The sequence below is a fragment of the Rhopilema esculentum genome, chromosome 10, assembly GCF_057945365.1.
Source record: "Rhopilema esculentum isolate cy_ngs chromosome 10, ASM5794536v1, whole genome shotgun sequence".
Classification (NCBI taxonomy): domain Eukaryota; kingdom Metazoa; phylum Cnidaria; class Scyphozoa; order Rhizostomeae; family Rhizostomatidae; genus Rhopilema; species Rhopilema esculentum.
Window position 1 is genome coordinate 8,294,753 of NC_142824.1, and position 12,710 is coordinate 8,307,462.

The following is a 12,710-nucleotide window of genomic DNA, read 5'->3' on the forward strand; positions in this document are numbered from 1 at the left end:
AGAAATTCAGGCTTTCATTTGGTGGGGGGGGGGGGGGGGGAGGACTGCGATTTTCCGACAAGATAACATCTTGGATCATGTCTAACTTTAAAGAAACTGCGCATTTTGATAAAAATAGATGATTTTTGACGGGACCCTTTAGAAATCTTGGCTGACCACGCCATAATTAAGTAGCAAGACGAACAATCAATTTATGATTTTAGATATCAGGATCGATATCTCATCTAAGACAACTGATGATACAAGAGGTCGACCGATTACACTTTTGACAAGTCGTACGTTCATTTAATGCATTTTATCTTGTCTTCGTCAGTGGAGAATACGTTTGAAAATAACTTTTATCCGGAAGAATCCAATGGAAATTGTGGCTAAACTTTGCGGAGCCATAATTACCGCCACCGGTTTACTGGAAATGTTACATTTTGCGCCATATCATTAGCACCCAACTTGTGTTAGGGCAGATTACAGGGGGTTGAGACACTCATGCAATCTCTTTGTGTCATTCGATCAATTTTGTTTTCAGTTTTTTGCTTTGAAACGTAAAAGCTTTTAATTGATATGTGTTAAAATGTTTCCTTTTTTCAAAGCATTTTTGTTTTCATTCGGCAAAGATAATATTTTGGTAGCCAGTAGTAATCAAATGACGCCAAAATTTACCATACTTGAGTCTTCTTATTTATGACCTTGCAGATAAAAATGGAATTCAAAAATGAGTTTCCCACCATTTTCTAAGTATATGAAAATCTATCACCCCTCTCCCCCAAACAAGGCTGCCCACTAATCTATAAAAAGACTTCTTTATGGATCAGTGTAGCTGCCTCATTTTCATCTGATTATCAGGGCATCCTCGTTTTGACTTTAGGCCAATCTTCAGGTTGGTTTGGTTTTGTCAGCACTTTTTAGACAAAAATCTGCAGACGCATTTTGTAAATTGTCTAAAATGAGTTCCATCGGTACAGGGGTGAGTAAATCTTAAGCTTGTATTCAGTCAAATCTTATTCGAAATTTGAAAAATTAAGGATAATATAATTAGCACGGCCATCTTGGCATGAATTTGAATGGAGTGTGCTGCTGTGACAAAAGTACATTTTAGAGAAAGACCTCGGAAATTTATTGCAGTACAACTGTTTGCAGAACTCATAAGTTTATGTATGTACCCAAATAATTGAAAAACAAATGAAAACCATTTCCCCAACCTCATATGAACCACTGGATGCTTGTTGTCCGTCTGGAGTAACACGCAGCAAGTTTCTTTTGAGTTTTATGCCATTGCAAAGTTTCCTGTGAATATTCTTATTTATGGCCACAAGAAATTGCCAACAGGAAGAGAAAAATGGAACATTTTTATAAAAGATCTTTGTCAATCATTTCTGAGACACTGCCAACAAATCTCATTTAGGTATGAAAATCTCATACCTAAAACATGACATTTAACAATATAAATACAGGGAAATGGTTAGTACATACCTCTGGCATCAGGTGCATAGATTCCACGCTGGTTGTCACCTCAGGGCATCTGCTACAGATTTTGTTATAGAGTTAACAGTTTTCTCATAACCAAGGTAAATTTGTTCCCATTTTCTGTAGTATTTACAAGGGCATCAGACTATCAGTATTGCTACGATTTTTAAGCAAAAAGCCCTATAGGGTCACACAAACATATCAGGCAAGCTTTAAGTCTGACCATCTTTTTAAGTTAGACTCAATACTTTTTGCTGGATTGTTTTTATCATTCTCAACTAGGCTGATAGCGAGTTGTTTTTAACTTTTCAGTATGATTTGTCAGCAAATCAGTTTTCTCCTGATGGCAGAGTATTTCAAGTAGAGTATGCCATGAAAGCAGTGGAAAATAGCAGGTATTTACAGTTCATATACTATGAAGTAATTGAAAATTATCTTAACTTAATTAGTTTTAGTTTCATAGTCTTGGCTCTAAGCACAGTATTAAACTTGAACTGTGCAAATTTTGATACCAGCGTGAAAAGGAAAAGAGGTCTTGGCCCCCTACTTTTTCTAGCATCGACCCTGGTGTTAACTGACTACTGAGCTGTAAATAATTTAGGATGCATTTAGAGATCAGTTGCATGCATACTGTATGCCTGTGTGTTGAAACTCAAGGCATGTCTTTGGTTACATATCATTTGGCATGACAAACGAGCAGTTTTCTTTTTATCACCAATGGCATCTTGAATGATGAGCCCCACCCAAAAAAATCATGAAGATCCTTTATTCAAGTCTAGAAATAGCACATAGGTTCATTTTTCATTTTGCATCCATAGCCTATCCTTTTCTGTGTGTCAAACTTTCTTTTGTTTCAGAGTTTCATGTTATTGTACCAAAGTGAGACTGAAAGAACATTAATAACGCCTCGAGAGTCTTGGAGCACATTACCCCAGCTTAAAAATAATTGAAGGGGGAAATTTTCGGTTGGGGTCCATATCCATATCTTTCTCAGTGCATCAAACTGCCCCTGATTGCAAAGTTTCATGCTAGTATCACAATTTTCACAATTCAACCTGATAAGTGACTAAACAGGCCTCAACTCATTCTGTTTTCTGTATAAGAACAAGGGTGAAGAATTCTATAGATTTCTTTAAAAATATTGGAATGCCAAATTGCGCTGCATAGGCACTTTAACAATCTTTCTACACTAATCATAAATTCTTTGCCTTCCAGTACAGCAATTGCAATACGATGCAGAGATGGAGTTATATTTGCTGTTGAAAAACTCATTACCTCAAAACTTCATGAATCTGGGACTGGTCATCGCATTTTTAATGTGGATAAGCATGTTGGAATGGTATTTCCAGTCATCTATCATAATCTTTTTATGCTTTCAAATTATTGGAATTATTGGAATTCACAATTTATGAATGATAATGCTTCTTCTAACAAATGGATTTAACATGATCCATGTAAAAACCAGAATCTCCACCTCATAACTAGAGCCAAAATGCTATGTATACTTTTCAATCTTCATATACCATATCTACCTACTTTGCCATATTTTTGGATTGGACCAATCACAAAGCGGCATTTAAGCTTTTTAGTTGTGTGTCTGTTTAATGTTGGAAACCAATGATGAGAACCTGCTAATCCGCAAAAACACTTCAAGTACTGTCATTTCTTCATAGTCAACCTATACCCAACGATGTAATTTTTTTATATCTTGGTTATCTTAGATTGTTTTTAATGAATCTTAATGTATTTCTGTTTTAATAGGCAGTGGCTGGAGTTCTAGCTGATGCCAGACAGGTACATTTTCAGACTACTCTTTTGTGCAATCTTTTTAAGACTTCTTTATCTTAGATGTCTTTTGTAGATCCTATGAAAGTTTTTCGGGTCACCTGGCTCTTTCCTAACCTTACTTAATGCATTTGCTTGAATTTCGCAATCATCTACATTCCACAAAAATTTGTTAACCTAGATATATAAATTCTTTTCAGTTACTTTATTTTGTTGTGCATTTGTAGGTTGTCAAAATTGCTAGAGAAGAGGCAGCAGATTACAGGGCTGTTTTTGGATCACCTATTCCTCTTAAGGTATATATGATTCCTTTTTTATTTGAAGAATTTAGATATTACCAGTAACTGAAGGTGACATAAAAGCATCACATGCACATATTAGGCCTTTCATCCCACATTTCTTGAAAATGTTTTAAGTAACAACTGTATTTTTTGTTTTAGTATCTGGTTGAAAGGGTAGCAGGGTATATTCATTTATATACACTGTACAGTGCTTATAGACCATTTGGTTGTAGGTAGGTTTGTATTTATACATTTCACTGAGACATCATCTTCCTACTCTCAAGTTCCTAATTTTAGGGGGGTCTAATAAGAAGGGGGGTTGGCATTTTTTAGAAAAGCCTAAAATGGGGGGTCATACAGGCCTTGCCGTTTGAGGCGAGCGATAGCTTGCGCCCGCCTCCACGCTCCCCTCGCAACCTGAGACGAGCTATGAATTGCTCTCCTAAACAGAACATGGAGGAAGAATCGCTCCCCTAAAATTTCCTATTCAGAGAAGTATGAAAACGCACAAGGGTTAATTGGTTTATTTTCGTAACAGCAATTTCTCCCGTCATTGCATTTTTTGCAATTAACTTTTTGCTTGTTGGGCGGTTTTTGTTATGATAGGCATAAACTTCAATCTATTTGGAAAAAGATAGTCAACCGAAAGGTACGTTTGTAGCGATTAGAACCTTTCAATCTTAAGAAAACAGGAATATTTTTGGAAGGAAAGTCAAAGAATTTGGTAGGAAATTGTAGATTGGGGATATAATAAGACAGCAGGTCCCTCCCAGCAATAGAAACAAAACAATCCCTCAAAGAGAACAAGGTACTCTGTCTTGCAGATCAAAAACGACAACCAAAACATGGAATTCCACTATCCAGCGGCATTTACTGAAAAACCCCCAGATTGGGTGAAAACTATAACGGCGACATGTTTCGCATTATTGGCAAAGCCTGATCATCGTTCCATCTAGCAGTTTGTGAATCTATCTACTATATAAACATGACCAACCGCTTTTGTTTAGACATAAGTGAGTTCGATTTCACCTTAGGACTCCGTTGGTAATATTTTCAATAGGAAAGCGGCACTGATTGGACAACCTCAACAGTCATGTGCTCGCGTTTTCTGATTGGCCTATTTCGATCCAAAACTGGGTATTTCAGCGTAGAGTTTTCCATCTATGTCCTGACGTTTTATTCTCTGAAGAGTGCTAGACGTATAACTTCAGCTTGTTTTAAATTTTTTTTTCAAAGCCATTTTCAAATTCTGTGCAACAAAAAGATTTTTTTGCAAGAGAATTGTTGTTTTTGTGTTGTGCCAGCTTTACATGAAACTGAAAGAGTCTGTTCTTTCAAATACTTCAAGTAAAGGGGGTGCCTAAGTCACGGTTAAAGCAAATACAAATTGAAAGAATTAAAACAGCATAATCCTGACTGAGGCTATTGAAGGCAACCGACAGATACTAAAGGGGCTTATTAAATCATCTGTCGATTGTCTTTAAAGTATATTCTATGTGTTACTGATTTAGCTTGCCTCAGCAAATGAGGGGAGCGATTCACAGCTCACCTATAAAAATACAAACGGCTAGGCCTGTCATACTAGATTGAAATTTCTTACATTTTCCGAAATTATGTTTAAATTGGGACGAAATTATGTTAATCATGCATAAAATTATGTTAATCATGCATGAAATACATAATTAGGGAGAGGGTGTTAATAAATGGAAATGAGTATGCAAAATTTCTCAAATATCCCATCTATTCCCATTAATTAAGTTAAATAGGCAAACAGGTTCTAAACAGCACTTTATTAAAGTTATTCTCATTATAAATTTTTAAATTTACTAACAACAAGTTTCAATCTTTTTTAGTATTTTACTTAGCTCATATGAACATGGTAAACCTGGCTTGTACATGATAGATCCATCTGGTGTATTTTATGTAAGTTTTTTCGAAGTTAAGTTTCATTTTCATTGATTATTCATCTCATGTTGAAGCTATGGACTTGTTTAAAATGAAAAGATGTACCAGAAATTTTGTTGCTTTTTAAGATTTGGATAAGGAAAGTTAAACATGTTTTCCTGTGCATTATCTATGCAGACTCTCCTGTGCAGACTCTTTCCTCTGATTATAAGATTCAGAAAGTATACAATTTTGACTTAGATTTTGTCCTTACTGATAGAAACATTTTCATTGGCTATTGGCCAAAAGGTAACCAACCAGTGGCTATTTTTGGCAGCAAAAATTTATAGGGAAACTTAGTTGCAAAATGCAAAGTTGAAACTTAACCACCCATTGTCCCTGATTTCTAAAAAGGTTAACTTGGTAATAGAGTTATAAATACTTTTTATAAAAGCTTATGATAGTACTGTGAAGAGTATTCCTGGATAATGATTCTTTTTCTTAAATCTCTGAAATCAAGACCTGAAAAAAGATAGTTGCAACCTCAAGAACTCCCAAAAATATTCGTTCCCACAATGCAACTATGAGTAACCATATGCCTAAAAAGACTTCTTTATTGAATTAGTTTTTTACCATCTCTTCCAGGGTTACTGGGGTTGTGCCATTGGAAAGGCAAAACAAAATGCACAAACTGAGATTGAAAAATTGAAGGTTGGCCCAATGACTCTTCAGTCTTTTAAAGTTAATTTTATGCTTTTGCTGAATTTTTTAGTCATATTTGATATTTTCTTTTATCTAGTAAAATAGATTGAATGCATTGTACTAATCCTTGCATTGCTAAAGAAACAGTCAACAATAAAAAGTTATTTACTGAATGCAAGCCGATGCATGCATACTAAAGCTTTTTCTAAAAACCAAGACTATCTTAGTTTAGCAAAGATTTTATCAGAAATAGTCCTCTTTTTTTGGAAGTTATAGACTACTTTCAATGTTTTCTTTTCAATTTAGGTTACAGACTATGACTGCAAAGAAGCTGTAAATGTTGCTGCAAAGATGTATGTTACCTTCTTCAGCATTTAAAACATATATGATTACAAAATAAGTAAAACATATAAAACGTACTTTTTGCAGGCCTTGCAACTTGAGCTGAGCAAAAGCTAGCTCTGTTTTGATCAGGTACCCGCTAAACAATCATGGTTCTTATTTTATTACTTTTCCCAAAGTTGCTAAGCACTTCTGGAACTTTGCTCAGCACCGTGAAGGCTTGAGTAATAAACGACCCAATGGTAGTATTTTTTTATTTGTAGCACTTTTCTTGACTTGAAAATTAGTCTATAATTAAATAATTTAATTTTATCAAATGCTGTTGACATTATAGAGAATCCCTGAACATAAATCTGGCTATTTCCACATCTATGAATAGGCAAGCAATCGTAACGAGACTGCTCTTTCTTAACATTCATTCAATACAATTATGATCTTATTAAATACTGCTCAACTCCTATGCATCTTTAAGGGAGTGTGAAATTATTCTGTACGTCGTGATACTTAAGACATTTTTCAAGCCCCCTTCTCTGTCCACCAAAGTTTCTCTGAAGAGCTAATAATGCTTAGGTTGCATCAAAAGAAAGTGTGAAGAAAGCTAAGCTAAATGAAAGTGTGAAAAGGATTTTTCGTTACGAAACATTGAAGTCAAAACTATACTTTTGTTGGTTAGAAACATACAATGTCTCACATACATATTTACATAGAGTGAAGGTAAGTGTGATTCTGTTTCAATGCAAGTCATCTTCAATTTTACAATGAATCTATCTTTCATGACTGTAAAACAAAACACTTTGATTATCATATATTTATGCAGCATTCATATCATCCACGATGAGGTAAAAGACAAGTCCTTTGAGCTAGAGATGAGCTGGGTCGGAGAAGGTAAGTTTCGTGATTTAAAGGAGTCTGCTTTTTAATTTCTAAACGTTACCTAAAAAGAGTTGGCCAGAATTGTATTTTCCAGTTGTTGTATTGAAATTTTTCAAGCAGATTTTTCCTGGAGACAAAAGATGGTTAAAGGGAGAAAATTCGCAGAAAACCTTGCTATACCGACCATTCTCGTAGCTGGAGGAAAGTAACTTTTGATCTCTGGTAGAATCGTCTCTTTATGACTGTTAGCTGTAACGAGATTTAAAAGCAGACTATTGTTGTCACAATAATTTATTATCTACAATCTGTAGCATCTGGTGGTCAACATGAGATTGTCCCTAAAGCCATGATCCAGGAAGCTGAAGATTTGGCAAAGGTATGATAACACGAATTACTTTGTTAAATAATGGTCAAATAACAAATATATATTAATCCGTATCAAATGACCTTAAATAATGATAAAGGCAAACCCCTCCGCAAGGCATTTCTGACATCAACTGGGGTGAGCAATTTTTTGCCTAAGTAAGAGTTGAACATCAATTGGTATCAAAGACTAAAAAGAGAGTCTAAATTGTCTGGTTTTGAAAAAAGTAATTTCCTTTGCAGAAGGCGATGGAAGAAGATTCAGACTCGGACGAAGAGCTATAGTTCTGAGGTGACGCAACAAAAGTTGAAAAAATCACTGTTTTTGCAGAAGAAGCTGTGGGGACACAATTCGATGCCTAGGTGTTCACTGCGATGTATTTCTTCATCCCCATTTAGTAAAAAATATTATTTGAAGTTTTATGAAACATTTCAAAAGCCTTTTATTCAAAAGCGTCAAATATTTAATATGTAGAGCGTTTCCTGCATTACCATTGATCTGATTGCCGGCATGTCATTATTCTGAGTTTTCTTATTAATTTAACTAGAAAAGTGAGTCTGAAGTTAGTATTTCTCACGGATTTTGAGACGGAGATCGACATATTTTTCCATAAATCTAATTAGATTTTCTTGCTAACAAGAATAGTAACAAATATATTTTCAAGCTTGCCGGTTCTTTTTGCTGATATGACAAATTAAGGCATATTTTCCCAGTTACTTTTTCTCTTTGAACCTACGGTTTCTAGTTTCAATCTGTAAAGATCCTTAATGACGGTTGAACAGAGAAAGAGCATTTAAGGTTCTTAAAATGATTCAAAATTTTATTTAAATTAATGATACTCTTAGATCAACATCAAAAAAATTCAGTATGAAGATGGAACATTAAATGTTCAAAGCCTCTTATAAACATTGCATTAAGGCTAAAGTTTTCTAGTTTATTGTTATGGGAAAATAGCAAAAGATTGGTAGAGTTTTTGTTGCATGATGGTTCGTTTTTAATTTGGGCGACCTGCAACTAAGAATGTATTGCAACATTTTAGGTTAAATTTGTTCTTTTTAGATGAGAATCAATTCCAAAAATTTAAGCCTGTTGGCTTGTAATTCACTAGGTTGCAAAACGTGGGTGTTTTTGTTACCTGAAACATAAAAGCGACTGTAGAATTCTGAATTCACAAAGGAAACAACCCCAACGAGTTTAAGCCGTTTTGAGGTGTGCTGTTTTATTAAAGACAATCATTTTGGCTTGCTCTTTCGGTTTTATCTATGAAGCATTTGCTGCACTTTATGTTTCTAGTACCTTAAATGCGAAACTTGTGTGTTGGTCACAGGTGTAGTTGTTTGTTGCCAAACATGGCCAGTCTTGCTAATGGTTCATTGGGCCTCTAATGGAAACAGTAACTTGGAATTGAACTTCAAAGTGTTGCTCAAGTAGGTTCTATTGATTTCAGTGAAAGCAACTGGTAATTTACTGATCCAGTGTATTCCCACAAGCAGAAAGGGAGGAGATTATGTAGTGTAAACATGTGACCTGCTGTAGTTGATTCCCTTTAACGGGTAACTCAGATGTAAAGGGGTTCGGTTCCTTTATGCATTATAATTATTTAACTGAAATGTTTACTTTGGCGGCAGTGACCTAACGTTTTTGAATCGTGTAAAGTTGTGATAAAAACAGAGCTCTTTTTGTCATATTTTCATAAAAATCAAGTCAACTATCCGACTTTTCGATGATCTCGAACGGTACCGGTAAACATCGTGAATATAATACCAGCTACATTTTAGCAAGTGCGCGTCGTTATTGTTCAATGCGCGCTTAGGAAAGAGACGCATGGAAGGAGTAAGCACAACGCCACGTTCACACGAACAACATGGCGTTCGACTGCAAAGGAAACAAGCGAGGAAGATGTTTGGTTTGCATTGAATGTGAGGAGTTCACTCCCTGGGCAAAGAATGTTAGATGTGCTTACTGTGACTGCCCGCCTACTAAGCATCAGCATTTTCCCGGTCATGAGTTGCCAACAAAAGACAGGAGTGTTTCCACAGTTGATGGAGTTCACGGAGACTTGCAAAGCCGGGAGGGTAGCAGGTTCAGTAACGTCTCTGAAAACAACTCGACCCATCAGATGCACTTATCGCTGGTCAATGAAGGTTCTATAGAAAGTTTAAGCCAAGGTAAGCAAATTGGTTGGAGAGATAATCGCAAAGTTACCAAAAGGGGAGAGAAAGGGAATATAACATTTGCTGTAAATTGCATGTAAACCCACGAGAGTCGGTGTGTATTGAGTGGGATGAGGCCAAGCAAGGGATGGTGAACCCCAGGCACCCAGAAGCAGCAGCGGTTTAGGGACTCCGGGCCAAACAATTTGCCCTTGTTCTTTACAATTTCTATCTTTGTTGTTAGGTGTGGGGCCCCTTTTGGCTACCACCCCAGGCCTGATGGCGCCATGCCCCCTGGACCCCCCGCCACTGCCCAGAAGAAGAAAGGATAGCCTAACCATCAGATGCAAATTCCTTCCCACTCTCGATAAATATCCGCTAATTTCGACTTAAAAAACCACGTTTTCCTTAGAAAAAAGTTTAGAAAATATTGTGACTCTAACCATTTTTTTATTCAGACCCCAAAATCAGAACAAAGGGATTTCTTCCTTTCAGCGGTTTCTCAAAGGTGCAGAATTACTTTGTCAAAGTACATCCTATTTTAGTATTTTGAACATGAATAAGATTTACTGTGGGTTTGTTTTTAATTTTTTCTAATGGAAAATAATGCTATTGGGCGAGTGTTGCACTGAAACATGAAATTATGCGATGAAGGTGGGGCTTAATCTATTCTGAAACATCTGTAGAGGGCTATGCCCATTCCCTGTCATGCTGTAGCAGGAGGCACCACAACGTATTCATTATGTTGCTTTTGCCAATAATAGGTGATTTATCAACAGGCACAAGTACTGGGCATGGATCCTTGCACAAGCTTAGCAGCACTGCAACACACATCAAAGAGGAAGAAAGCACTACAAAAGTTGTCTCAGTGACCCATTTTCATAAGTGCCCAGTTTGCAAAAAGAAGTTCAAGAAAATATCAAATCTAAAAAGTCATATACTTTTACATAAAGGGAAGTTGCAGTTTAAGTGTAAGAAATGTTCACATTTCTTTCAAACATTGGAAGAGTTATTGGGTCACAAGAAACATCATGAAAACGAAGATCAAAGGCAAGGTAAAAACTCATATTTGTTATTTCTGCATTTAATGGTTCTCAACAATCAAGCTGTATTGCAGGGATAGTTTATGTTCTTTATACTAAATCCGGATTTTTAAACATTTTTCAACCTTGTGGAAGAAGATGATGTTAAGACCATTGCTAGTATCACTAGAACCAGAGCCAGCAACATGTGGCCCACAGTCCAAATCCAGCCAAGTCAGTAAACATTTCGTGGCACACAGACCTTTGAGTTTTTGCAGAAAAATAGAAAATTCAAAGAGTCAAAATCAGTCTGATGATAAATGATTTCCCACAACTTTTTTCAACCTGCATTCAATATTTCATATCTATTTTGTCAGCAAGCCTTGAAGTGGATTTCTATTTCTGAAAAGATCAAAATCTCTGGGAGTTCCTATTATCAAAACTTTTCCCAAGATAAAGTTCAAGATCAAGATAAAGGCAGCTTTTCCCAAAGATAAAGTCAAAACGTGCATACTCAGACTAACGGCATACAGTTTGTTCTGTTCAAACCTGATCATTGTGGGTAAGCTTGCTAGCCTGATTTAGAGTTAAGATAGAAAACTATTGTTGCCAGCTGTTTCATTCAAAAATTTCAATAATTTGATATTCTTTGGGGGTGTGGTGAATATGCAAGCTCCTACAGAATTCTCTATCCTGCTCTTCTAGATAAGAAACATATTAAATTTGGCCCCATGAAATTTTTTCCCTGTACTGATCTACAACATCTAAAATATAAAATATTTTGCTCTACAGGGAAAGCAAATACATTGTCTAAGATGCTAAACTCTGAAGAAAACCATTGCAGAAAAAGAAAAAATGTGGCAAAGATGACAACCATTGCACCAAAGCAATCTTCTGTTCCATCATATCCCCAAGGAATTAACTTGTGGAATGCTGCCAATCAAAATGCTTATTTGATGAGTCCACTTACTGGGGGTCTTTTCCCACAAGTAACCATGCCTGCCCAGATTCTTCAGAATAATTCCTTGAACCATACAGGAAGAGGTTTTCAAGCAGTACAACAACAGAACACTACCCCTCCACAAGACCAAATGGATAATCATAATAATCAAAGTCAAAAAATTCTTAACCTACTTCATGGCCTAGACAATAAAGCCAGTAGTTTAGCACAGATTGATAGAAAGCTTGATTATATAATTCATGCAGTAAGCACACCAAGAGAGCCTGTCCAGGAAAGCCCAAGTTTTACAGTAGAAACAGACCAAGTAGCACGTTCATTGGAGCAAATAACAGCACAAATAGAAGATCCTACACAGCAGTCGCGCTTGCTTACAGAGCCAATTTCAGAGCCAGTAACATTTAAACGGGGCAGCCTACTTCCAGGTCAACAAATACCTGATGCAGTGGTTGATGAGGCATTCAGATCTAGTGTTTCAAGGAGAAATCTGGCAAAAAATCTTGTTTTTATAGTTTTTAGTGCAGATGAGCTGAGAGGTAGAAACTGCTCTGGCAAAGTTTATGGGAAAGGCCTTCCAAAAGAAAGACTGAATCAACTTAAATTGCATGCTGTCAAGATGGCCACATTTAGAAAATATCCTTGCAACCCTTCAGAAATGGATATTATCTGGCAAAGAGAATGCATTAAAGCAATTGACAAGGCTATACGAAGTAGAGCATTACACAACAAATTGTAAAAAATATTTATCTGATGAAGGTAAAGTAGTAGCATAGGTGTTTAAAACCAAAATCTTATTTCAGTCATCAATATAAATTCATACATTGTGGATATGATTTATCAAGAAAAGCAGTGATTACTTGAAGTCAAAAACTTCTTACAAGAAAA

At 36.0% G+C, this 12,710-nt stretch overlaps 2 protein-coding genes across 3 annotated transcripts; both read left to right on the top strand.

Moving 5' to 3' along the window:
* Nucleotides 1-808: 808 nt before the first annotated feature.
* Nucleotides 809-8,198, top strand: LOC135692169 (proteasome subunit alpha type-3). The gene is made up of 12 exons (XM_065210233.2): nucleotides 809-961; nucleotides 1,774-1,856; nucleotides 2,677-2,800; nucleotides 3,223-3,255; nucleotides 3,474-3,542; nucleotides 3,687-3,760; nucleotides 5,381-5,450; nucleotides 6,057-6,122; nucleotides 6,420-6,466; nucleotides 7,273-7,340; nucleotides 7,640-7,704; nucleotides 7,935-8,198. Exons 1-12 carry the CDS (start codon nucleotides 941-943, stop codon nucleotides 7,974-7,976), a joined length of 762 nt encoding a protein of 253 aa, XP_065066305.1. The 5' UTR covers nucleotides 809-940; the 3' UTR covers nucleotides 7,977-8,198.
* A 143-nt stretch (nucleotides 8,199-8,341) lies between these two features.
* On the top strand, nucleotides 8,342-12,710 carry LOC135692134 (uncharacterized). Of its 2 annotated transcripts, none has more exons than XM_089110823.1 (3): nucleotides 8,342-9,860; nucleotides 10,610-10,900; nucleotides 11,660-12,710. In XM_089110823.1, exons 1-3 carry the CDS (start codon nucleotides 9,557-9,559, stop codon nucleotides 12,559-12,561), a joined length of 1,497 nt encoding a protein of 498 aa, XP_088966949.1. In that variant the 5' UTR covers nucleotides 8,342-9,556; the 3' UTR covers nucleotides 12,562-12,710. The 2 variants fall into 2 exon arrangements, with proteins under 2 accessions (XP_088966949.1, XP_065066250.2); XM_065210178.2 differs by having other exon boundaries at nucleotides 10,625-10,900.